Source organism: Neomonachus schauinslandi, chromosome 12 (assembly GCF_002201575.2).
Source record: "Neomonachus schauinslandi chromosome 12, ASM220157v2, whole genome shotgun sequence".
Taxonomy (NCBI): domain Eukaryota; kingdom Metazoa; phylum Chordata; class Mammalia; order Carnivora; family Phocidae; genus Neomonachus; species Neomonachus schauinslandi.
In genome coordinates this window covers 92,803,802-92,831,044 of record NC_058414.1, presented here as the reverse complement: position 1 = coordinate 92,831,044, position 27,243 = coordinate 92,803,802, and the positions used below count along the sequence as shown (strand labels likewise).

The window sequence follows — 27,243 nt, the reverse complement described above, 5'->3', positions numbered from 1 at the left end:
CCCAGTTGTGCACATCACAGGCCCTCAGTAAACCCTGGGAATGAAGGTCCTGCCAGCTCATTCCACGAAGGACCAAATATGGCGCTTCGTTAACCAGAGCACAAAGCTCTCACCAAAAACTGCAAATACTTAGGATCCCAGCCCTTCTCCTTCAACTTAACAAGGAAATGGAACAGAGGTAGTATTTTTTAACTGCACATTTCTGTTAGCTCTGCCAAGCTAAACAGTAACCGGATTTCAAACCTTAACCATAAATCAGAGGTCCTACTCTTTTTGACATGAAGTGATGTTTACTTCCCAGAAATGAAAAGATCCCTTTGGGTAGGAGCAGATGGCAATGGGGGATGGGGGAGGGCGGCAGCGTGCAATGCTAACGGGACACAGGGATGGAACCGGACTGGGGCAGCATAGGAGGGGGTGCTGGCTTGACGTTGGCATTTCCCCTCATCTCAGGGCCTGAAGGAACACACCCTTCCTTCTGCTCTACTCCCAAGAGGATTTGCCCAGAGCTCTGGAAAGGTAGCTTTTGTATAGCTCCTTTTCCTGGTTTCCCTGGCAACTGTGCAGCATCTAGAAGCTCCAGGAGTGAGGTGGTGGGATGGGGTGGCATGGGGAATACAAACGCTGATGTCATCCCGTGTGGTGTCACCTCCACATCCTTGTTCAGGAGTCTCTCGGCCTCAAAAGATCACACACACACACACACACACACACCTCTGACTGCTCATTTCTAATTTGGTGCTAGGTGCCCAGGCAAGGAGCCTCAGGGAAATCTTACATAATTAGTCTCATCTTATCAACGTGAACAGAGAGGAGGACTGAGACTGAATGATACCTAGCGCCAAGGATGCTTGCGGTCTCTCGGTTGGATTTCTGGATTTCAGATAAGCCTACACAGGGCACACCATGGGGCATTAATTAATTTTGTATCAGCAGCTGGTTACAAACTGAGAACAAGGGACCTAGGAGGAGTCTGTGCTTTCGCCCCACGGATGGCGTGTGGTTCGGGGACCCAGTATGAGATGCAGAAAGAAGGGAGGCGGTGACACCATTCAGAGGCAAACTGCCCAGAAAATAGAAAGCCAGTCTCCAGCTTTGAAAGGAGTTCTGTTCTCAATCCTCATTTATAAGTCAGTGATTTAGAATTCAGAACCCATTTCCAGAGAAGTCATGTCTCTTATAAATGATTGGGTTTCGAGGCTAGTCCACAAAAGCCTATTTAACTCATAATGTAGATAAAATACTACACATCTGCAATAAAAAGCAATAGAAAAAAGACCTGTTGTGATACCAGTAATTAAATGGAAAAAAAAAAAAAACAGAAGTGGAAAATAAATAGCTTTCTTTCATTTCTTTTGACTACTTGAGCTCTTGCATGGAGGGTTGGCTAGCCTGGCGGTTCATGGGGAGAGATCTTCACTTGCTTTAGATAATGGGGGGGTCACTGATGGTAGGAGAGGGGGAGGATGAAGTAGGGCTGTCCCGTAGGATAATGAAAATAAGAAAGCATACTTGAGAAAACAGGCAGAGAGAAGAGTCTGTGAGTAGGTTTGTCCAGTAAGGCACAGGGAAGGGATCCTCGGGTGAGGAAACAGCATGAATTTTGCAACCACCAAGGCTGTAGTCCCACCTCTGTCTCTCAGAGGCTAGAGCTCTGGGCAAGGTACTCCATCTGAGTCTCAGTCACCTTACGGGCAACCTCCAAGAATCACTTATGTCAAAAGCCTGTGCAGTGGACAATGTGCGCACAGCCCAGAACCCCCATCATGGGAGGATTTATTGCCCTGGTTCTGGGAGAGCTGTTGGCCTTCAGGGGTCAGCCCCTTCTGGGGATTACTCAGACACAGAGCGCTGAGGCCCAAAGCTGCCCCTATTCTGGTGAGCCCACATCCAAGAAGTAACCAATGTGGGAGGCTGAGGCCCAGCCATCTCGACCCCATTCCAGAAATTCTGAAGGGTCACTTGTAGGACCAGAGCCCTCTGGTGGGGGGGCATTGGGCCTGTATTATAGCTGGACTTCTCCCTCTGTCAAACTCAAACCCTGCTCTGTCCCTTCCTTACCAAAAAAGTAGGTTCTTAGGGCACTCCTTAATAAACATCCTCTAGCAAAACTCCACCTCAAGATCTTCCCAGGGAACCCGACCTGCAACAACCTGGCCCAGATTTGGCACAGGTAATGATGAGACACTGTCCCTGCCACCTCTCCTTACCTGCCCACGGCATAGGCCAGCAGAAAAGCCTAAGAATACCCCAGTTAGCTCTGGGAGTGGGGCGTCTGGGAGGCCAAGGGCAGCGTGGCGAATGAGTATCTGGGCGACTCAAGGGAATGTGCATTCTTATTCCCCTAAAAATGGCCAGGGCACCCAGAAAACCTGTAAGGTTTTGTTTTTAATGTGTGAATATTCATAATCAACAGTTTATAATTTGGAAGTGGAATCTATTTAAGAAATTTGAGGATTGTTTGGAACTACCCTGTCTGATACGGTAGCTACTTGGCCATGTGTGATCATTTAAATTTAAATTAAGTTAAATTAGACATTCAATTGCTTGGTTGCACTACTCCTATATCAAGGGCTCAACAGTCAGATATGGCTTAAGGCTAGCATATCAGGAAATGCAAATTTATAGATCATCTCCATCGTGACAGGAAGTTCGTTTGGATGGCCCTGGTTGGAATGTTGAATTACAAAGAATCCAAGAATGTTTTAACTGTAGTTGATACCAACCTTCCATGGAAGACTCCTAAGATAGATATGCATAGAGAGTGAGGCAAGACAAGTAACACAGTATTTTTGGCTCAGGCTTAGCTCCACCTCCCACCTTCTACACACAGAATTATAGCTTTACATGAGCAAGGCTAGACTCCATGGAGAACTACTTTAGGTAAGCCTGAATTACCCAGAACCAGGCCAGCCTCTTGGCCTACTATGAGAATAGCAGAGAATATCAGCCCCAAAGTTGAACAAGGGCAGGGGTCAGCTCCCACAATTATCTCAGAGGACCAGACATTTTAGCTCACCCTGGTAACTCCATCATTAAGACAATGCCCCCGCCCCCCCCCACCCAAAAGTCCTTAAACCTGATCAATTTATGAGGCCTTTCTTCTTAGGCATGAACAGAGAAATGTGAGGTTTGTCCTAGCAGCCAAAACTGCCAATCACTAAATATGACTTGGTGGGCAATGCCAAAGTCTTGGACTCAGCAATGCTTTACCACTCCTTGGGTGACCCTACATATTCCACCTTACCTTCACTCTGGATCTAGTTCTTGCCTTCTGCCCACTCCATGAACCTGGCACTTCAGATCCTCACTTCTTCCCTAGAACCCCCGCTGTCAGAACTCAAGTTCCATCTTCTCCCCATGGTCATGGCTATAGAATAGTCCCACCAATGCTCATGCCCAGCCCTGCCTCCCAAGAGGACTCAGGCCAGGCAGAGCTGTAGCCCCCTCTCACCCAACTAGTAGGTTACAAGCCATCATCAAGGCCAACCTATCTCCCTGCAATTCTTGGTCCTTCACAGAACGCAGTATCCATGACCATAGCCGGCACCACCCCATAGTCCATCGTGAGCACGGAGTTGAAAATAAGGAGTATCCTTTTTCCCCCAGAATAGGAATATCACGCCTCCCCCTCAACCCTAACCACACCAACTATCCTCTTCCTAGACCCTCCTCCTTTCCCTATATCCCCAACACTCTTGCAGTATCCACTTTTGGGATATATATTTCCACTTCAGGAAGAGAAGAGCATCTGATCACAATACATACTGGAAATTGCAGTCTTCCTGAAAGGCAGGGCTGAGCCACAACAGTCAAGAGAATCATTTCCATGCTCCCCTCAACGATTTCAGTACCAATGTACTCACAGCATATTTATCTTGGAAGCTCTGAAAATGTTACTTCTTAGACACTCAGTATGTAAATCTTCTTTTAGAGACTCCTGTTATTGTCTAAACCATATTCTTATTGGACACAACTGGTAAATTAGAGGGCTGCTTCTGCTACCCCACTGAGGATCCCAAACACTGATGATTTTCTGCTCTGAAATTCCTTTCACAATATGCCACACTGTTGCCATTCAGCACATAATCCTCTCAGCCACTTTCTACTCCCACACTGTGAGCACCCGATGCAAGCTCCCACCACACACACCTGTGCAGACAGCGAACCCACAACAGACCCACTAACATGTACAGCCACATAGGAGGCAAACACCCACACAACCTGTGCAGAGTTCAATAGAAAAGCCCCCAAGTCCACGAAAGGTCATTTTAAAGCCTCTCCCCCACATCCTATGGGGATCTCAACACCTGGTACAATTCTGTGCTCCTTTAATCATGGCACCTAATGCCACTTGGTATCAGGCTTTGCAGACTTACTGATTTCACGTGTATCATTTTATTTAATTTAAACCTTATAATAACTCTCAAGACAGGTATTATTACCTCTGTTTTACAGATGAGTGTGTTGGGTTTAAAACACTTACATAGTTTGCCCAGGGTCATATACCTAGACAGCAACAGAGCTGGAACTCAATCCAGTGTCCCCTAGCCTCAGTGGAGCCTGAAACCGGTTTCTGAATAAAAGAGAATGTTGGAGACACAACAAAGAAGTTTCAGGCCAGATATCAGGAAGATGTTAATAGCACACATAATGCAGAAAGACAGACAAACAGAAAGAAAATAGCTCACCTTTTCCATGTAGTTTTATTCAATTAACAAGAAGAAATATGGAAGAAAAGTGAATTACCAAAGCTCTAATAGAAAATAGACACAGACACACAGACAACAAACAATACATGAGTAGGTTAAAGGTCCTGCTCCTGTGTGAGAGGTTGTGCTAAATGCAGTATTCCGTCTCCCAACTCCCACTCAAGGCCCAGCCACGCTCTGTCCTCCCAAGCCTTCACTAACCACTACAGCCCCCACCAATGTCCCCCCAACACCAAGCGTTCTCAAACTATAGAGATTCTGATTCAATAGGCCTGGGCTGGGGCCCAGGAATTCACATTTCTAATGAGTTCCCAGATGATGCTGATGGTCCATGGACCACATTTGAGTAGCACTGGTCTAGACTCTGATAGGTTCTTTACCACAAAATATAGAACTTAATTACTTTTTCTGCTAAGCCATTCTGATACCCGGATGCCTCTCCCCTGCCCTCCCCATTGTCCTACCATCTTCAGAAGCAGCCTCACCTCCAAAGCCCAGGACCAATCCTGGTCACAGTTTGAGACTCCTGCTTTTATAAAATGATCTCCCATCTTGTTCAAGGCATGATACCCCTTGACCTGTGTATCCCAGATCTTAAAAGTGGGATTTTCTCACGCACTATTCTCTAGAATTCCTTATTTTAACTCCCTAACGCTCTAGATCTCCTCTAGAAGTGGGGTCTGTAAGAATTGGATCATGTAGTCCTGAATCCCCCAAAGTAGTACCCACAGTATTCATACCACTGACCCACTGCCTTGATGACAAGTGTCTGCTGCCCAGACATCCATGCCTCATCCAACCCACATTCACGGTTGCTGAGCTGTCCCTGCCCGCTGGAATACTCAGGTTCTGCTTTTGTTCCTCCCTCCCCGCCCCCCACCCCGACTGTTACAGTGTGCCTGGACAGTGAGCCGTGATTGTCATATTTGTTGGAAAGAGGAATCACAGGCCATACGGAGCTTCCTTTTCAGCACCTAGAGCTGGGACAGTTCCCTCAGAGGGCCAAGAAAAGGAAGATCCCAGGTCATCCCCACTTCTCCCTTGCTCTAAAAAAACAGGCCATGCCTCTGTGATAGGGTAGTTTGGGTTTCTATTTTGCTTTTATGCCCTCTACAAGGAATTCTTGCTGACTTAAGTGTGGAGTTCGGGACCCATGATGTGTGCACGTCAGTAGCATTAGCCTGCACGCTCCGGGTAGTCAATAAACATTAAGCAACAAGCAGTCTGATCCCTTGCCAGGTTGGCACTTGGAAATATATCATCCAATTTGGAAAGCAGAATACCTTTTAATATCCCCTCTAGCACCTAACACGGCTTCTCCATGAATATTGAATGAGTAAATGAACAAATGGGCGAGGGATGTCAGTGGGGTTGTGCCCAGTTCTCCTTTGTGACGTCCGTATCACGATGCTCGGCTGGAAGAAAGCAGCTTCCAATCTGCAGAAGCTGAGAGAATGCCTCTAGGCCAGACTTCCAACTAATTCCCCGCACAAACTTGGACCTGCACATTCAGATGAACTGTGGTTGAAAACCACAATTACACCGGCATGGGGGTCCTCAGATTTGCTTCAGTAGGTGGATCATCAGCGCATCTTTAACAGAAAGATTGGTATCCTACTCCACCCCACCTTTTACCTGAGCCTTCCTTCCTTCCCACTCCTGAGGCCATCTCAAAAATAAACCCCCATCCTGTCCACTCCATTCCCATCACCGAGCCCTAGGCAGGCCAGCCACCTAAGGAGGTGGGAGGGAGAGCATATGCATTATGATTTTAAGGATCTCCACACTACCTTTAATCACCTCACTGCCATCCCTTTGGGTTAGGTCTTTTGAACATTAAAAATACTATCGGGGAGGCAATCCAAGGAGACATGAACACCTTTGTACAAACAAGTTCATCAAATTTTTGACAGGCAGGGGAAGCTGTGAAGAAAAGGTGTGTCCTGGCAGGAGTTACTGCTGCAAGGGCAGGTAGAGGTGCAATGGTACATGAAGGGGGTTTGTGTTCTCTGCCTGACTTGCTGCAGAAAAACCACGGGAGCTCTGGGAGGACAGGCATGGAGCAGCCCATGGGGATCCTCAAAAGTTTACAACATTCCCTGCAAGGGCTGTGTGGGGCAGAAAGACAAAGGAGGTTTGCAAAAAGCAAATACCTTAGGACACCAAGTGACATATGGTGATGCCCTGATGATTGAGTTTCTGGACGACCAAGTTTTCACAGTTCTGGGGACGGTTTCTTGCTAGGCATCACCCCCATGGAGGCCAGTCTTGCAAGCAAGAGGCAGCTCACAACAGATTGCACGCAGTTAAGAGCCTCCCTCAGGCTGGGCTCTGATGCGGATGCAGGGGAAGGAAAATGGCTGACACTGCAGGGGACCTAAACTTCTAATGTCTGGGATGTTTACTTCATTAGGCTGTTTTACATAACAGCAGCCAGAAACAGAAAGGAAAAAAATAGCTGAAGGGAGTCAGCTGGAGTTCAGACCTGGATTCTGAGTCTCAGATTCCTCCGAGGCCAAGGTGGAACCTCTAGGCAGCCCCTTTCTCCCTGGCTCTGTTACTGTCTGCAAAGGAGCAGGAACACTGCGGCTGGGCTCCCAGGAGGAAACCTCGAGCCACCCTCTGAGGGGCATTACTGTGGATATGAACAAAGTTAATTACTATTATTTTCTTTTCATCCCAAGCCCCTTGGTCTACCACATTCATCTTGTCCTGACCAGGGATGGCTGGGGAAGGAGGAACCAGAAATCCAGGCAAGTCCTGAGCTTGGAGCCCAGAGGTCTGAATGGGAGAAAAGTCCAGAGAGTAGATGAACAGGCTGGTCCAGGAGCTGCCAGGCAGTCCACTGGAAGAGGAAAAGGCAAGTGCCATCAGGCAAGGAGCCAACATAAATCCAAGCCAGAAGGCCAAGGCCAGGGGGAAGAGCAGGAAGTAGCCTAGGGCACAAGAGGTGGGCATGATCTGGGGGTGGCTAGAGGGAGTGAGACAGCAGCCCAGGGAGACTAGGGTCCAGGAGCAGGATGCACTAATTATGGAAAGAGGAGAGGGTGTGGAAGAGGCCAGAAGAGGGGGAGACCAAGTAGGGCTTGACCAAGCAGAGTAAGGTGAGGGTTCTGCACTGAAAGGCACAACAGAGCAGCAGGACACACTGAGCTTCTCACCATACACCAGCCTGGGAGGGGGCTGACCCCCAAAACTGAGCTAGCCTACAGGCCCCCCCGCCGGTGGCAGCCTCAAGCCTTGGGGCCAGGAAGCCAGGTGTGTCATTCGAGGGTCTACATTAGAAAAGAAACTTCTGGATTTTGATTTCTTCTCCTTCTTTCAGCATATCCACTGAAATGACCTTGCTTCTTGACAGCCTCAGGCTCCATCTCTGTCTGTCTCCCTCCCCTACGCCCCCTCCCTCCTCTCCCCTCCTCCCTCTTTAACGACAGATCTTATTTCTTCAATCCCACTTTCCAGAGCTAGTGTGTGTGTCTGTGTGTTGTTGGAGGAGCGCCCTCAGGAGGACGGGGGAGCAGCGATGTCCATGTCAGGAGGAGGAGATCATTCCTCCTTCTCTTTCCCTCCCTGGCGAGCTGGAAATGTGCCACGTGACCAACGGATCTAATTAACTGAACTTTCAGTCTTGACAGAAGGAGGCTTTAAAAAAATAAATATATAAAGAACTCTAGCTTTCTTGGCTCTCAGCCTCTTGAGAGATAAGGGACAGGATCTGATTGCAGGGAAGTGGAGTCCCAGCTCCCTGATTCTCGCTGCCAGGGGCAATCAGCTGTGAGCTGAAACCTCCATCTTGAAAACGCCATGTGGAATGAAAAACCCCCGAGTGCACAAGAACGGCGACTCAGGAGTCCTGGGGCTCAGACCCCACGGGAAACTCGGCAGCAGCAAAGCAGAGATCAGAGGGTAAGAAGGCGTATCCTTCTCGCACCTTCCACCGGGTGCCTGCCCGGGGCCCCCAGGCAGGCTCCTCCTCAGTGCCACCTGCTAGCCTCCCCAGGGTCACCCGGTGCAGCTCCACTCCGTGCCAACTCCCTCTTGCAGAAGCACCCATCTCTCAGGGACGTCTTCCCAGACCCAGCTTTCTCGGCCTCCTGGCTCCCCGGGGCCTCTCACGGGCCACCCAGGCTGTCCGCCCTCCCACCTCCCCCTTGCCCAGCCAATGGCTATGCGCAGACCTCCAGCTACACCGAAGGGGCATGCCAAAGGGATGCCAGTGGCACAGAGAGCAAAGGCAGAGCCACTGCGGATGGCCTCAGGGGCCCTTGGAGGTGGCAGGAGGACACAGAATCCTCCCAACAAGGGCTGCAACCTCAGATGGAGCTGCAGAGCATGAAAAGCCTGTGGGGACATTATTTTCTAGTGAAAAGAGGAAGTGGCATTGTTTCGGGTGCCACTGCAGCGCCAGCCTGCTTTCCCCTCACGGCCACTCATCAGATTTTGTCACATTCAAAACATTACACTGGACAACCCACCCGGAGGGTGGCACTGGCCAAGCTCATCTCCCGTCACCACCGTCCCATCCTCACTGGCCAGCGCTGGAGGGGGCAGGAGGATCTGGGTCAGACCCAAGGGGGCTGGACAAACGCCACTCAGGGTCACTGGAACCTAATGGGAGGCAGCAGACAGACAGGACGGCAAGGGGGCTGCCCCAGACAGAGCGCCAGGCCCGGGGGGAATGAGGACACAGTTCCAGCTCTGGAAGGAGTTCTGCCTCCTCCCAGGGAGCTTGGACTGGGGTGAGAAGGACAACAAGGATACACAGTGCCCCACCAGCCATCACCATCCAGCCCGAGTAAACCTCACCAGCAAGTCACTCAGACAAGTAGGTGTTCGGAACTCAGAGACCACCCCCCACAACACACATACATATTTGGTTCTCACCTTTATTCCCCAAGGTGGTTATTATCTCTTTACACTTGGATTTATAAGCCTAGTGACCTACAAATAATTTTATTCTTTCACCTACTATTCACTTGACCATAAAGTGGATGAGCTCTCAGCCAAACAGTGAAGCCTCCCACTGGTGGTGTTAACTGTTCAGAAACCACAGCACAGTTTTAAACCAAATTGTGCTTTTCCTATTTGAAAAAATAGTTTTTCCCCACATCAAGGGGTGATGACCCCACGCAACTCCCTAATGAGAAATGTTTAACCTCAGTTTAAGCGAAGTCTGAAATATTTACCAAGTTCTTTCAGAAAAAAAATTGATTTCTTGCCTTTGGCAAATATGATCTATTGAGCAAAATGGTAGAATATAAGGTATTATGGTCAAATTCCAAAATGATAACCAACCTGGTATCAAATGGATTTATTTGATCTCATTTACAGTATTACAGAGTACAGAACTCTCAAATAAGAAATCAGAGTCTGATTTTTTTTTTTAATTTCCAAAGCTTGGTCGTAGGGGTTTGCTAGTCTTTATAGTTTCTACTTTATTTGAAAGGGGGCTCATGAGCCCACTTCCTACTTAATATCAATATCTGACCTTTGAAATTAAAATTGACATTTATTATCCTTTCCCATTATGCCAGCATTGCCAATTACACTTAGCACCAACTTCAGATGTGACAGATGCTCACCTGCCCTCTAGCTAAAAATAGCTGTCATCGATGTCAGGAATGGCAAACGTTCCCTGCCTGCTTAATAAAAGACCATTAGGCCACTCTGTGAAACAGGTAGACAAATCCCTCGCCAAAGAGTACCCTCCACTTCACCCACCATGGGATGTCAAAAACCTTCGCATATCAGTTGCTGAGAGAGCTTTTATCCATTAAAAGCAGAGCTCTAGTAGTACCCCAATTCACAAGCATAAGCTGCACACGCGATTTTGCAGAACCCAATGGTACCAGAGTTTCGGAACAAGGAGCCCAGAGACATTGGACTCAAAGAAAATTCCACAAACCTTGGCATTAGCCTCCTCTCTCAGTCTTTGCCAACACCACATAACAATTCCAGCAATGTTGCAATGGGTAATCTAGTTGAATTCCGGGTATCTACTGTGCACAGCCAATAGCGTTCTATTGGGTTTCCCTTGAAATGCATCAGTGCAATTTATACTAATTCTCCTTCTTGCTGGAAAACGTTCACAAACTATCTTAATTGCTTGAAACAATTATACTATATTGTAATTATCACACTGCCTTGTAATTATTTGCTTTGTGAATATGTCCCTCCCCCACCCACCTCCACCTCCAGGTGTGAGCTCTTTCAAAGAGTTCCCTGTGGCCTCAGTATCCACTATGTGCCTGGTACATAGAAAAACTCAGTACCTTTGGCTGAACTGAGTAAATACGAACTGAAGCTATGTCAATCACTTCTTCCTACTTAGATTCTGTTATGACCCCCATAATTTAAGTTATATTTAAGTGGTTACTCAGCAAGGCTTATCAGGAATCTTGAACATCTACTGTGGGCTGCTGTTACAGTAGACCAATGTAATGCGAGAAATAGGCATTTTCAGGTATTTACATATTTGTCTCCTTAAGTGTCTACATCCAAAAAAAAAAAAAAAATTAGTAATCCTGAGTACTAGAATCTGTAAGGCAAATCTCACATTAAAGTTAAATAAGTATGTGTAAGCCTAGCTCAATGCCTAGTACATGGGAATTGCAACATTAGCCCTCTGTCCCCACGTTCTGGTTACTGTCTCTAGTAATGTCAAAGCCTGAAGGTAACAATTTGGTTAATGCCTTCCCATCCACTGACACCTGCCCTATCACTTCGGGCCAGTGGTGGCAACAATCATCCAGACACCTGGGCACAGTCTTTTTTCCTGAAACCAATGAATCGTTGCTCTGTTTTAATCTTACTCGCCCCCTCACCTCCCGCCACCTCAATCCACCGTCGTTTCGTTGAAGCCAAACTAACAAGTGGAAGATACCTGTGGGACCCCATGCGTGCAAAACATAACTAGGCAACAATAAAGGGAAGAAAGAGGTTTTCAACCTTCTTCAAAGTTGACGGAACAATTGAGCAAACAATAAAAGACCCCCCTCGCATATAAATGTTAACTGATTTTTAGCCTTGTGATTTTGGGGGGGTGGTGAGCTGCAACAGAAAATAAGTGACAAATGCAACAGAAACAACTCGGAGCAGAATGTGCCCCATGAAGAACTGTGCCACCAGCAAAGGACAGCTTCCCAGACACGGACGAGCAGGACGTGCCCATGGAACAGAAAAATGAAAATAGCCAACTAACTGTTTGCTCATGAAGTCATTCTCTTACCATAATCAGAGTCTTTGAGGGCCCCTGACCAAGAAACTCCCTAACCGTTGGAGGCAGATATTCTGACCTCTGCTGCAATCACATGTGAACTGGGTCCCCAAGTCTCTCATTCTTGGGGAAACAGAAACTTGTAAGCTGAGGATGAGATCCTATGCCTTAGCGACCCACCCAGACGTAAACTCCCAACGCTATGCAGCCTGCAACCCCCAGCTGGCCTCACCCCATACAAAGAATGGCACAAGGGGTTCACAGGCTGCCACTCTAATACTCCAAGCAACTCAGGAGAGGCGCTGAGGTTAGATCCCAGGAGCTGGCTTCATTAGGTAGGTGAAATCATAAACGCCTACCCGGTAAAGAAGTAAGATTACCCATCATTGTCTGTTCGTTGTTTGGGGGTTTTTTTAATTTAATTTTTTTTCTGTTACATTTATTTGTTGCCTTGATTTATTTTTTTAAAGTAGGCTCTCCCTCCCAAGGTGGGGCTTGAACTCACGACCCCAAGATCGAGAGTCACATGCTCTACCAACTGAGCCAGCCAGGTGCCCCTGTTTTTAATTTTAGAAGCAAACTCTTTAAATCTAACGCAATCCAAGCCAGCGGAGGCGATTCTGACCCAGGTACTGACACTTCAAGGAACTGCTGTTGTGCTCCAAGACTATCCACAGGTCTAACAGGCGCATCCATCCGTCCAGACCAGGCTGCTGATGGGCGTCCAAACCTCCGTGACCTCCAAAGGTCACCGCCAAAGAAATAAACTCAGGTGTACTTACGAAGGGCATGCCACTCATCCTGACGGATGGTCTTCGTGATGTTGAAAGTGAGGTTCCTGGGGATGGTGGCTGAGGAGTAGTGGTATTTGATGTACGTGCATCGCTCAATTTCTCCTGCCAAAGAGAGACGGGAAACCGAACGTTAAAGAGGCAGCAACCACGTCTGGGGCAGTTTCTGGGACCCATTTTTCTGTCCTGGGGAAAGAGACTTGTTTCCTATCGGGCCTGGTGACACCTATAGTTTATACAAGGCAATAACTTTGACGCCAAAAAGTCATGTCTACTCTCCAGAGAGTAGAACTGAAGTCAAACACCATCGATTTAGAAAGAAAAATACCTCTGTGGCATCATTCAGGGATGGGAAGAGCCAAAGCTTAGGCTGATAGCAGCTTGCTAAGGAAGTAGGGCCTGTGGTTGTTTAACCTTAAGAAAATCAACTTTCAAGTGATGGGAAGAGGCATGGCATCAAAAGACAGGAACAGTTTTTACCCATGGACCAACACGGAACAGGCTCTGGCCTTAATGAGGTCATTTGTGTCTGCAGCACCTGCCGTCTCGTGGAAGGGTGAGCCAGAGCGGCCTCTTCTCTGGCCTCCGTCCTGTGCCCCAACCTCACCTCTGAGCACAAAGCCCTCAAATCCATGTCTATCTCCTTGAATCAGCCTCTTCTCAGGCTTCTTGGAGGGGGAAAAAAAAAAAAAAAATCAAGCCCCTTAACATACTCAACACCTGGTCCAATGGAACCTTTCCTGATAATCTGACTAGCAAAGCATGCCTTGCCAACTTATCGAAGTACTCCTGTAACTTAGAGCAGAGTTTCTCAAAGTGTGGTCCAGGGCCCACCTGCATCCTCCGGGAACTTGCTAGAAATGTCATTTTCTAGGCCTAATCCCAGAGCTGCCGAATCAGAAACTCAGAGGTAGAGCCTGCAATCTGAATTTTAATAAGCCCTCGGGTGATTCTGTTGTACACCTAAGTTCGAGAACTGCTGCCCCCGAGAATCTAACAGAATTACCAATGTATTAATTCATACATCCAGCATGTTTGCAAATTCCAAAAGAAAGGACCAACTGGGAGTTCCTTCCTTGTCACTTTTGGTCTCCTGCAGGCATGTCTTTTGATGCTTACAAATATCTGGGGAATATTAAAACTCAATGTCAGGGGATTGTAAAGAATCAGGGAAGAGGTGATTTCTAAGGGTTAGGGGTTTTAAAATGTGGTTTTGCACCTGAATAGATTTTGATGGTAATCCATTTTGCACCCCACTGATTTTCAATTTGTTAGTGGTGGCACCTGATTGAATTGTTTGACCCCTGGCTCACTGTCAGCAGGGAACCCGGCAATTGGTGGAGGGCAGTAATTTAGACAGTACCTCTCATGAATCGGATGCCTTATTGTAAATCATATCTGGACAACTGCCCTACTGTCAGTTATCGGCAGACACTCCTCCAATGGGACAGACACTGTCCAGGGAGGCAAAGTTTGGAGAAAGTGTTAGACACCCTTTTCCTTCTTCAGCTCCTCTGCCTCTGTCCCCTTAGCCTTTAAATGTCCTCAAGTCTCTCACGTGCCCCCGGCAGTGCCCCCTGACCACATCCGCACCGGGTCTTCCTTCTTCCCTAACTTGCTATCTTGCCCTGCCTTCTTGGGAAAGCCGTCTATATCAGACCATCTCAAGTAACGTTCATACCCTAAGCCCACGTGCTCTGACTTCCATGACAATCTCCTTGAATAGCATCAACCTCCCATTCAGTCTACAACATAATAAATCCCCCGGCCATCCCCAAGGCCTCCCCCTCTCTAGTGGGGCCCATCCTCCCTGACAGCCAACTGGTCACCAAATTCTGTCAGTTCTACCTCAGAAGTGTCCCTGGAAGCCAGCCCATCCTCTGTGCCCTCAGCCTCTAGAGTAGTTGTGTGAGTACAATGACCCATCTCAACAAACGGCCACATTTACTGAAGACTTGCTTGTAGGAAACACTTGCCAAGTGCTTCAGAAAACAATGGTTTCCAACTTGACTCATGTCATGGCACACACAGACGAGATGTGTGCAAGGCTCCCCGGGATAAACGGATGCGGCTGCCTGGGCCCCGTCAGCCTCCCTGTTAAGGAACCAACATCCCCAACCTACTTGTGACCCTCCATGTTCTGTACTTATCCCAATGGCAGAAAACCCTGTGCTGGATATTGTCTTACTTCATCCTTCATACAACCCAATTAAGTAGGCGTTCCTATGACCATCGGCATATGATCACATTTCACAAATGAGAGAAGAGGCTCAAAAAAATGAAGTGACCTTCTCAAGGAAAGAGCAGCACCAGGATGAGAACCCAGAAGTGTCTGACCAGAGCTTCCCTCCGCCAAGCCACCCTCCACACCGCTGCTTGGACTCTATTCCAGAAAGGAAACTGTGGTCTCTCTTACACACGGGATAAACCTCACACTCCTCAGGCAGGAAGTCCCAGCCAGGTGGCCTTCCCTACCCTGCCCTGGATCGGCCGTATCCATCAGGACTCCGCACCTACTCTCCTATCTTTCTTCCCCTGATGCACACCTAACCCTCCCAAGAAGTAGCCAAAATGGCAGCTCCTGGGCAAAGCCCTTCCTTGCAGCTTAGACTGCGCCCAGCTACAGAGGGGCAGTAAGTGGTTCAACCAGGTCCCTCCGCTCTCCTCCCTGCGCTCCTGCCCTCCTGCGGCAAGCACACCAATGGACTGTGATTTATCCGTTTACATGCCTCGCTCCCCCACTAGATTATGAGTTTCTCAAGGGCAGGGGCTGGTCTTACCCATTCATTTTGCTCTCCCCGGCTCCCAGCCCAGGGTGAGCACCAGTAACACGTGCTGGGAGGAAAGGAATGAATAATCGGAGGCGCCCTCTGTAAAACCACAGTGGGCAAGGCATCCAACTGTCTGTTCCATGCAAGGGACTAAAATAATTAAGGCAAATCAGAATCTAATGAATAAAAGGAAGTGATGGCTGCAGAACTCTGCGTCTACAGCAAACACTCCTTCCCTATCTGGATATGGTAAGGAGAGGCTTATCTGATCACAGCGAGGTGGGAAAAAACCAGATAGACGCAGAACAGCCTCTCACCGCACTTGTAAATGTAATCCAAGGGGCAACGAGGTCGAGGTTTCTGGGTTTTGTTTTGTTTTAAGAATAGGAGAGGAAAATATGAAGAGTAGAGAACTGTATCAGTTGGACTCCGCTTCGGAGACACCAAGCAAGATCTCCCTGGAAATGGCCAGACGGGTGCCCATCGCGGATGTCTGAGAAAAGTATCAGATTTCTTGGCCAAGATCAGGTTCTCTCGGGCTCAAAACAAACTCAGCAAGTGGCCACCGGTTCCAGGCAGGCTGCGGCCAGCTGCCTCCGTCTCCCTCACCCCCAGCCCCCCCAGCCACCTGACACTTGGTGCTGCAGGTGATCAGCCCGAGAGCCTGGCTGAAGCTGCTGAAACAGCCCCGCTGGAGGCCTCACTATTTGCTTTGCCTCGGGGATGCAAGCATCCTGTCTTTGACAGCAATTAAATGTGAAAGACTCAAATATTGCCTAAGAAGAGAGGCAAAATATTTATCCATGTGTCTGCAGGTCCTGTCAGTGCGCTGGGCTTTTGTAAATACAGGCACCATCTGGGCACCAAATTCGTGTGCCCAGAACGTGGGCTTCCCGATACAAGTAAATTTTCCGGCAACAATCCAGAGGGGCTACCTGAGATGCAGGGAGAAGCCCATGGCCTTCCCTGGAGGGAAGGTCAAACCTGACTCCTACATTCCAGCCCGGAGGCCTCAGCCTGGATAGGGTGGGGGCACCCTCAGGAGTGAAGACACCTTAAGCCTTCATCTATGCTCTGCCTTCGGAGCTGATGACCCTCCTATTGGCCACCTCAGGCTCCCAGACAGACAGGATACCCAAATGGGTAGTTAAGAAGAGTTTCAAAAACAGAGAATTTACAAAGCTAAGCACAGGGTGTAAAGAGGCCGGCAATGGGGGTTGTGGGGACCTAGGGCTGGCGACAGGAGTTGGTGTAACCCCAAGCCTGGAGAAGCAGAGGGAGCAGACACCAGAACCTAGAAAGGATGGCTGCATGGAGAGGGGTGATGTGACCTTGGGCAGAGGGTCATAGCAAGCCTGTGGTGAGGTGACCAGGAATAAACACGCAACCTCTCACTCCCCGCTCCCCCAGTAGCCAAACCCTCCAGAAGCTGGAAAAGTTGGGGGAGCCCAGGAGCAGAGAGCAGGTGCGAGGTGGAGGGGACCCAAGGGGCAAAAACAGGCGTCCAGCTCACTTCCCTTTTTTCCCTTTCCTCCCTTGCTCCTCTCCCATCTCCCTGGCCCTCTCTCCTCCTAAAGGCATCACTCCTATTCTCCCTTATTCCAACATCAGCTAGCTCCTTCTCCCTTCCACCTGTCCCTGCAAAGGAAGACCTGGGGCAAGGAAGAATGGGAGACTATTCCCTTCCTTCTTCCCCATCTCAAATCCTTTAGGACCCAAGATCTAAGTGTGATAACTCAGATTCTAAGTCCTCAGTGTGATACTTACACACAGTGAGTGCTCAGTACGTATTAGTTATTACTTTCAACTGCTGTCCTATGACTACTTACTCTAAGGGGGCAAGACCAAAGCAAATCAGAAATAACATTAGCAACCACTGTTTACATCATGCCGCATACATTTTCCATACATATACATACATACATAGACGTACATATTTACATATATAATGAGAGAGAAGTTTCCACACACGATAACCCTAGGAGGCTGGCAGAGCAAGAGATCTGATGTACCCTGGACATAGGAGGAAACAGACCAGGGAAGGGAGAGGCAGAGATGGCACCAAACACTGAATTCTGGATTCCAGTCATACCTTACAACACCAGTAGGCAGTTCTCCTTCTCCTGCTCATCTGCCATCAGCGAGACCTGGTTTCCGAAACACTTGTGGAAGGCTTTTATATATTAAGGAGGAACCTTCTTAGGCAAAGTGATTTGAGAGGCAGCCCTGGGACCTGCCCCCACTCTATCGAAAACTCTCTGCCCTGAATGGGTGCCATAGCACTTTCAATTCTTCCATCAGAGAGTTGTTCCTTTGGCTCAAGCACTATTCTATTAGAGCTTTAAAAGGGGCTGCCCTCTAAATAAACTCAAATGGGTAGCACTGAGTCACTGACACCTAGGTGTGAGTAAGAGAACTCCCAGAGAAGAGAGCAGCTGGGAAGGGCACGAAGGATCCACCGAGGAAGGGGGAGGGCAGGGACTGTGCCAAGGCAAACTCACAAATTCACGGGGGAAGGGGGAAGAGGCAAAATGAGGACACAGGAACTCCCCCGACCCTCATGTTGAAAGCAGAGTGATTGCTGCCGCCACTATGGAAAACAGTATGGTGCTCCCCCCCCAGGATTAAAAATAGTACTACCATATGATCCAGCAATCTCACTTATAGGTATGTATTTGGAGGAAATGGAATCACTTTTTTCTTTTTTTAATGAATCTTTTTTTTTTTTAATTCTGTTTATGTTAAGTAATCTCTACACCCAACATGGGGTTTGAACTCACAACCCGGAGATTAAGAGTCACATGCTCTATTGACTGAGCCCGTCAGGAACCCCTGAAATCACTATCTTTTTTTTTTTTTTTTAAGATTTTATTTATTTGAGAAAGAGCGAGAGAGAGCGCACAAGAAGGGAGATGGAGAAGCAGACTCCCCGCTGAGCAGGGAGCCCGATGCGGGGCTCGATCCCAGAGTCCTGGGATCCTGACCTGAGCCAAAGGCAGATGCTTAACCAACTGAGTCACCCAGGCGCCCCTAAAATCACTATCTTGAAGAGACATCTGCACACCCGTGCTCACTGCAGTGCTACCCACAATAGCCAGGACGTGGAAACACCCTAAGTGCCCATCAATGGGTGAATGGATAAAGAAAATGTATGTGTGTAACAGTGGAATATCATTCAGCCATAAAAAAAGGAAATCCTGTCATTTGCAACAACATCGATGGACCTTCAAAGCATTGTGCTAAGTGAAGTCAGAGAAAGACAAATATTGTACGATCTCCCTTATATGTGGATTTTAAAAACACCGAAAATACTGAGACAGAACAGATTGGTGGTTTCCAGAGGCAGAGGGGGTAAGTGGTAAGGGAACTGAGTAAAGGTAGTCCAAAGGTAGAATCCCAGTAATAAAAAAAGGTGTGGATATATAATATCAGCATGATGACTATAGTTAATATCATATTGTACATTTGAAGGCTGCTAAGAGAGTAGATCTTAAAGGTTCTCATCACAAGAAAAAAATTGGCAACTACATGAGGGGATGAATGTTCATTACTGTGATCATTTCTCAGTATATGCATATATCAAATCAACACATTGTACACCTTGAACTAACACAATATTAGATGTCGACTGTATTTCAAAAAAACTGGGGGAAAAAATGGAATGAGTCAGGCTGGGCATGTGATAGTCAAATGTGCTTAAGAAAAGTTGGGTTAAATATTTAAATGGTTTACTTACTGCAGGACTTTAAGAGTGCCTCCCTCCCCCACCCCCCAAGAAGGGACTGGTGTGGCAGACAGACTTTCCCATACAACTCTGACCCCCAAATCCTTTTTTCTTCAAAGAACAGTTCCTACCACTGCATTGTGAGTTCATCACAATCAGAAACCATGTCTCTTGTTTACACTTTCTCCCCGTGGGCCAGGCAAGCAATTGGCGCACAGCAAGCCCTCCATATACATTTGGATGAATGAAGAATGGAGATGGGGGTCTGTTACGTGATCAAATGATCTCTAAGGTAAATGAGTAGTTGGCTCTGAGTACTTGCTGGCCTCTCTCCTCAGAAGCCATGTCTGGGAGCTACCAGCGAAGCAACACCAGGGTCAAATATCCATCTGAGAGCTGTGTTTGCACCAAGTCTTGGAATAAACCTGGATCTTTGTGGACAGAACCAGAGCAGGGCCTCTGGGCACCCTCAGAGCACCTCGGATTCCCACTGCAGCCGCAGGGGGCACCCCTGGGAGAGCTGACAGCACACCCCCCCCCCCAGTCTCCCTGCCTCAACACGCTTCACAAGCCCTTAGTCCACACCAGGCAGTCTACAGGAGAACAGGAAGGGAGAGCAACCCTCAACCAAGGGCGTGAGAGCTCGAGAGCAAGTGCCAGAGCCCGGGGGAGAAACACAAGGCGCACTCTGCACAATTACTCAGAGGGTGACCTCTGGACCACATGCGGGGCTCACCCCAGCAGGCAGCTTGGCCCCACACACCTCATGGCTTTCTACATGAGTCCCGGGGGAGTCCCGGGGACTCCCCCAAGATTCCTGTCTGCAGGCTGTACGGGGGCAGGGGGGACTAAAGATAATCTAGAGAGTAGGGAATGTGGTTTATACACTTGAAACCAGTGCAGATGGTATGAAGTAGAAGAAATCTGTCCAACTTAATTCTGAAGTTACCCTGCGGGGTCTCCTCAGCACCTAGCGCTTTGGGCAGGCTCTCCTCTTTCTTTCTCAGCTTCTATGTTCTCCATGTTCTTCTTTTCCTCTCTGATATTCAAGCATCCTAAGGCACACGGTGGACCCCTGGACCACTGCGGAGGGTCCACGTGTCTCCCTCACTGCAGACTTCCTTCTTTGGAAGTCTATTCAATGCCTGCCACATGTCAATGCTCCCATTTCATCCCAGGTCATCCACGGCAACCCATCCACTATCAACCTGGGGTAGATAGTGTGGTGGTATCCCCATCTGACTAAAGGAGGAAACAGCGTAGACGGGTGAAGGCTCTTTCCAGAAGCCCTCAGCCGGCCCGGAGAGAAGCCAGCGTCGGTCAGTGGGGGCACGGTGGTTTCAGACGCTGCAGCTGGAATGCCTCACTGCCTGTTGAGGGTCCTCTGGGAACAAGGACCATTTTGCAGCCCCAGTGCCTTGCAGGGGGAAGGAACTCGAAACATTCGTTGGTGAAGGAAGAAAGAAGGGGAGGAAGGGAAGCCACCCAGGTCTAGTCGGCTGCTCCTCTTCCTCGGTGCTGACGGCGCAGGCACCCAGAACCCCCGGGGTCTCGCCCGCCGGCCCACCCTGGCCTCAGCCTGCCGCTCCAGGGTCGGCCTCACCCCCAGGGCTGCCCGCCCTCCATCCCCCTTCCGGACCGAGGCCTGTGCTCTGTGCTTAACACATGGAAAGATTAAGTAGAAACTAGAAACACATGGAAAAACATTGAAAACCAGCATTTAAAAAAAGAGAGAGAGAGAGAGAGATGAAACCAGTTAAAGGTTTAAGTCTTATTTAAAGGGCATTTTTTTCAAGGAAAAAAAAGTTAAAATGACATAACAGAGAGAGAAAGTAGGGAGCTTTCCCTGTAGCAAGTAAGGAAAGCTATCATCAGATTTATTACCATTATCACTGTTGAATACTTGAGCAGCCCCAAGAGGGAGGGTGGTTAGGGAATTCGAGGTTTGAGATTAGAAGCCAAACCGTGTCCCCGATGAAAGAACAAGAAAGCAAACTAACAATGCTCCAGGGGTTCAAGGAGGGCAGAGCAGCTGGGGTCCCCCACCCCTCCCAACCCCGTCTGCCAGTGGGGCAGAAGGGGGACAGGACTGGAAAGGGCACACGCTGGGCAATGCCACCAACCACAACGTTGGCAAGAACTCTCCCTTGCTAAGGGGCAGCTCTTCACAAAAGCCTATTTCAAGAACCCCCACCCCGCCCCCACCTCCCCAGGCTCCTCTTAGCACCTTCTGCTCCTCCCAGATGTTCTGAGCCCAAGGACTTGCCAGGCTTATAGTTGCTGCAGGCCCAGCCAGAAAGGGTTTTCTTTATACTGAGGAAAAGTGTTAGGTTTTATTTGTAATGCTTTCAAATGCATTCCACTTTGCGTGCTTTGTTTTTCTGCTTGTGGGATCGGCATGGTCTTTTAATGTTTGCATGCACTGCATAGTTCATGAGCAGTGATCAGGGGGCCCTCCTGATCCACACACATGCCATTTCAGTCTCAAAAATCCTGCTCCTGACTGCCAGCACCCCACTCATCCCCCAACACATGGCTGACCCCTCACCCTGCCCGAACACCTTCGGCTGGCTCCTGCTGCACCCAGTGAGGTAGGTCCCATATTTCTACCGGTATTAACAGCTTTGAGCAAGAGGAGCTGGTGGTTTTCTGCTCTGTACTCCGATGGCCAAAGTGGTGCTGTGAAGTACCGTCATTTGTTTCAACAACAGCTTACGTTCAGTGCATTCTTTCTTGTATTAGCTACTATACAAAGTACTTTATCATGCATTATCTCATTGAATCCTGAATGTTAAGTCCTGCTATTATCCCCATTTTGCCGATAGAGGCTTAGAAAGGGCCCAGGTAGGAGGCAAAGTCAACGAACACCACACCCGTGAAGACACATTGTGGAAAACCAAGCTCTTCAGAAATAGAGACCCTCCGAGGTTTTCTATCAGAAACAAATAAAGCATAACTTTTCCATTGACAGGGATTTCCAGCATCTACAGGCTCTGCTCCTCTTATCAGAGTAAGACGAAGTATTGGCTTCCAAAGTGCCGCTAATAAGCTGGAGAGCAAAGAGCCCCTAGTCACAGGGGAGGGGAACTTAAGGGATGTCTCCCACGTGTGCCCCTCAGCCACATCCTCGTCCCCACTCCCAGGACAAGCTACTTACCAGCAGGAGCTCTCGGGTAAGGTACCCAAACCCTCAGAGCCTCTCATCTTCAAAGGCAGATAATAGCACTTGCCTCCTAAGACTGATGAGGGTAAGGGAGCCAATCTAACGCCCGCTCCATAGTAAGCATTCAGTAAATGCTCTCATGGCCCTCCCCACCCCAAGTCACCCTTCCTTCCAGCTAGCACCTCCAGCTTCCACACCCACACGGTCACAAAACCCAGCATGACACTGGTCACCCTCGAGGTGCAGTGGAAGTGTCAAAGTTTCTCCCCATACCACCCTCACCACCACCATTCCCTCCCACAGGCCTGTGCAAAACCCAGGGGACCACACGGTCCCTAGTCTGGGAGCCAGAGCAGAACCACAGTTGCCTGACTCCCTGTGAGCTGCATGGGCAGCCACGTCACAGGGCACAGGGCTGGTCACACAGAGGGGACAACACGCAAGCACTTTCCTCCAGTGAGACGGTCAAGCCACCACATGCTTGGGCAACTGTCTGTTCTCATTGCTTGGTTTGTCTGTATTTTGGTTAACTCCTGCGAGATCTTACATTTGTTCAAGCTCCTGAAGAAATTCTTGGATTGTGAAGCTGTCATTCCGTGAATTAGCTATTTGTCCCACGCATTTCATCAACGGGCCATCCCCATCCCATCCACGCCATTACTCACATCCAGCCCTCAATGGGGCAATGTTGAAGAAAGAACTCTGCCCACACACACGCAAAACTTTCCTTGTGACCAGAGAGCAGACCCAGTAAGAGAAAGCAATTTGGGGAGGACCATTGGACCTGCCAGGAATTCACACCCCTGATGTGCGCACCCTCAGGCCTACTCCCCCGTCTCGTCCACCTAGATACCATTCACCCCATCAACCTAGTGTCTAAGGAGCATAGCCAGAAAGGGGATGAGGCCAGCGTGACATGGCCTATGTGGACTCTGGACATCAGGGTTTCCTTGCTGATCACTCACCCGCCATCTGTTTAATAAGTCCTTTGGACAGTTTTCCAGAGCTCAGCTCCCTCTAGCTCAGCTGCTCGTCTGTGTTCACAGAATCCACACAGTCTTTTCCTTTCTTGAAAAATCGGGATGCTGCTCTCCTGCCTCCAGGCTCACAGCACTTCGGAGCCCACCTCGGACGGTCGGGTCCCCCTTTGCGAACAGGACGGCCCCACGGGAAAAACCGCCCCCCCCGTGCTCCTCCCCGGCCCTCAACATCATCTCCCTGCTGGGTGACCACTGTGCGCCCCTCTCATCACAGCCGAGCTCCGTGGTCCCCATTCTCCCCACTTCCCCAGTCTCCCTACTGAGCGTGGCTCTCACACCTCCGCTTCCAGCTCCATTTGCTAACGAGCCCCTTTGTGTTACTTTATCAAGTGACTATGCTCCTTGACCAACATGGGAACAGCACCTAACACTTCACAATCTTCCGTGCTAAAGGTCACCTCGTCTTTTTAGGATCTACGGCGTTTTTCATCCAGATTCCCACATTCCTGGGTTCTGAATCCCTCTTCCCCCTTTCTGAATCTTTTTAGCAGGTGTTCAGCGAGACACGCCTCAATGTCATTGCATAGTAACTCCTTCACAAAAGGAAATAAAGAACGAGGGGTTGCTGTGCTGGCCCCCACACCACCCATCTTCCCGGTAAGCCTCCGGGTACCGCTTCTCCCCATGTGCTCATATGTTTTCCAGCTTGAAACGGGCTGCTTGGGAAAGAAGAAGGTGAGGTATGGCTTTAAATTGCCGGTGAGGGTGTAGTAAATAACCCGTTCCTTTATTCCCATCACAGCCCTAATGACCTTCTGGAAAGTTCAGAGCCCCAAGCCGCCACTGCCCTCACCATGCCCTCCGCCCCACCCCCAGGGCTCAGACACCCAGTGCACAAGGCCACAGCTCCTCCAAGCAGTTTCAGCTGGTGGAAGGATCATCAATCTCCAGGCTCTGACAGACAAATGAGGCGAGAAGGAGACCAAGTCTGGTTTTTCACTGGAAAACAGTGAGCTCATGCTTTCTCTCTGGGGACCCAGGAAGAGGAGACAGATCTCGAGATGGGGAGGCAGTGATGGAGACAGGCAGGAGTGATGAAGGATGGGCAGGAAAGAGGGAGGAGGCCAGTCTGGTACTTTTTTAATGTCACTTTTGATAAGAAGCCCCGGCTCTCAGGCCAGAGGGAAACATCCATTTTCTTTAAATTAAGGATCCAGCATAAGGCAGTTGTCCTAAAGGGGAGGGACAGCGAGGAGATAAACTGGTCAGAAATTCTTCATTCCTGCTCCTTCAGAGAAAAGATGGTCGCTCATGAGTCACCAAAATTGCAGATGCCACAGCAGAGACGGCTCTGCCTTCCTCTGTCACTGCTGTTCGGCTGTGGGGTTCAAGATCCGACACGTGCACAAAGACTCCGGGTAGCTTTTCTGATGGTGGGCCTACCACCCTCCGCGTGCATCTCCAAGAGGCCAAAGGCTAGTCATTTCCGACAGGCCGAACCAGACAAAAAAAAAGAGAGAGAGAGAATTCTGACAGCTGTCCAGATGTTTCTAAACAGCTAAATGAATGTCTGATTTCGGTGAGGGGGAGAAAGAAATCCAGATTACAGGGTTTTCTGGTTTTCATTTGAAAAGGGAGTTATATAATCCTGATTTTCTTTACCAGTTAATTCAGAAAGAGAAAGAAAGAGATTGTGTGTGTGTGTGTGTGTCCCTGTGTATCCGTCTGAAAGCATGTTGTGTGTTTGGGGCAGGATCGGAGAAAGCTGTTGTAGGTAAGAAACCAAACCCAGATGATTAATTATTTTACTCTTCACCCTGTTGTGTGCCTTAGCTAAAAACTGAATGGAAACTAAAACTCACAGAAAGAAAGCCCCAATAAATTATGTTTTCATTACCTCTATTTACAAAATTGGTTATTTTCTTGTTGAAGTTAATTGGCTTGGCTAGATTAGAGATGTTAACTTTGCCAGACTCACTAGTTGAAATGAAACTCAAACCCAGATATGAGTATATGAATAGTGAATTATTCACTCTTCCATGAATCCCAACAGCACTACTGTAGTTGAGGGCCTGGGCCCTGCAGCCAGCCTGCCTGGGGTTAAAGCCTAGCTTTGAGACTCCGGAGGTGCAGGATAGTGGCCAAATTAATGAAGCCCTCGCTGCCTCCACTTTAAAGGGTTAGGATACAAATATCTACTCCCTTCAGGGCACTGTGAGAATTCAATGAATTAATATAGATAAAGCACGTGACACCAGGTACACTGTAAGCTCTCCATAATTGTTATTGTTAGGTCTGCAGCCATGCTATATCCATATAAGATGCAGATTTATTATATGTGTCAGACACCAGGTAAGTTTTTTAAGACGTGAAGTGAACATGTATCTGGCATGTTTTTGCAAAAGAAACGCATGCCCTAGGAGACAGGTCGCCAGTATGCTATCTTCTTCCCGCCTCTTGTACTTTCTCAGCCAAGCTCTGGCATGCCCTCGACCCCTACCCCAGCTCAGGGCATTTGCCCATAGGCTCCACCGGGCTACATCCTACCCCCCGGCTCGCACCTCAAGGGCTGAGACCACCGCCCCCCACTGGCAGCCACCTCCAACGCTTGTTACAACAGTGACCTTCCTGAACCCGTCTACCCCCCTCGTCTGTGAAACCCTCACTAACACAGCCACAGAAGCATCACTCTGACTGAACAGTACCAAGAACAGTTTGACCACCCATAACCAGAAAAGTAGCTATGGAGGACAAACCTTTGCCCAGTGAGGAGGACATGTTCCCCAGCCCTAACCCAACAACCATGGGTTGGAGCCAAGATGGAATTTCTCTTTTACACTTTCTGGAAATGCTACCCCACATTCTACCTCCCGACCAAAACAGCAAAAACCCAACAGAGTCAGGGAATATCAGGGTTTGGTAAAGACTGAGGGGAAAGCAGCTTTCGGACAGTTGTTGGGAGTGTAAATTGTTACAAATGCTTGACAAAAATCAAATAAACTGGAGATGCATATGCCCTATGGCCCAAAATTATGCCCCCGTGGGCAAACTCCTGCATATGTGTGGAAGGAGAAGTGTGCAAGGATGTTCCATATAACACTGATCAACCTAAAGGTCCATCAATTAGACAGAAAAAAAAATGTGGTTATATTCACATGATAGGATATTCTATAAAAGTTCAGATGAATAAACTATAACTGTATATATTGGGACAGAAAGAGTCCTCGAAATATAATGTTGAATGAAAAATACAGAACTGTAGAGTTACACCTACAGTATCTTTGCACTTTTTTGTATTTTGCGTTTTTCCTCCCATAAAAATGTAGTCTTTGGGGGACCCAATGAGAAAGAACACAATCACATTTCAGGAAGAAAGCCACCTGTTCCCGTAACAAAATCAAAGGCACATGATCTAAGTTTTAACGGTGGGAGACCCTCCCAGGGGGCCCTAGCTCACCTCCAGCTGACCCTCTCCTAGGAGCATCTCACTAACCACCTGTGACCCCACTCCCTTCTGCTAATGCAGGCAGGTGCCGGCCCTGCAGGGCTGGATGCCAAGTAGGACAAAGACACGGAGACAGAGGAGAGCAGAAGGGAACACAGGACACAATGAGCACGACCCGGTGCTGGGGGAGAGGAGGGAAGGTCACGGATGGCTGAGGACATCAAGGGAGGCTGGGGAAAGCAGGAGAACCATGCTCTCCAGCCTGGCGGGATGCAGAACATGGGGGAAGGGCTAGCTTGGGGCCAGCCAGGGTCCAACGAGTCCACAGGAGCAGACTACTCCAGAACCAGAGTTTGCTGGGGCCCCACAGGGGATTGCTGGGGTTTGTGCCAGAGTACCGAGGGGAGAACTCAGGCACAGGACTGCCACGATTGTCCAAGC

The 27,243-nt window shown here is 48.8% G+C and overlaps 1 protein-coding gene across 1 annotated transcript in view; it reads right to left on the bottom strand.

Annotated features, from left to right (window-relative positions):
* Positions 1-27,243, bottom strand: part of TMEM178B (transmembrane protein 178B) — a 331,137-nt gene that overhangs the window by 204,237 nt on the left and 99,657 nt on the right. Inside the window, exon 2 of the mRNA XM_021692959.1 lies at positions 12,711-12,824. Coding sequence (XP_021548634.1) covers positions 12,711-12,824 — 114 coding nt within the window. The remainder of the gene's footprint in view (positions 1-12,710; positions 12,825-27,243) is intronic.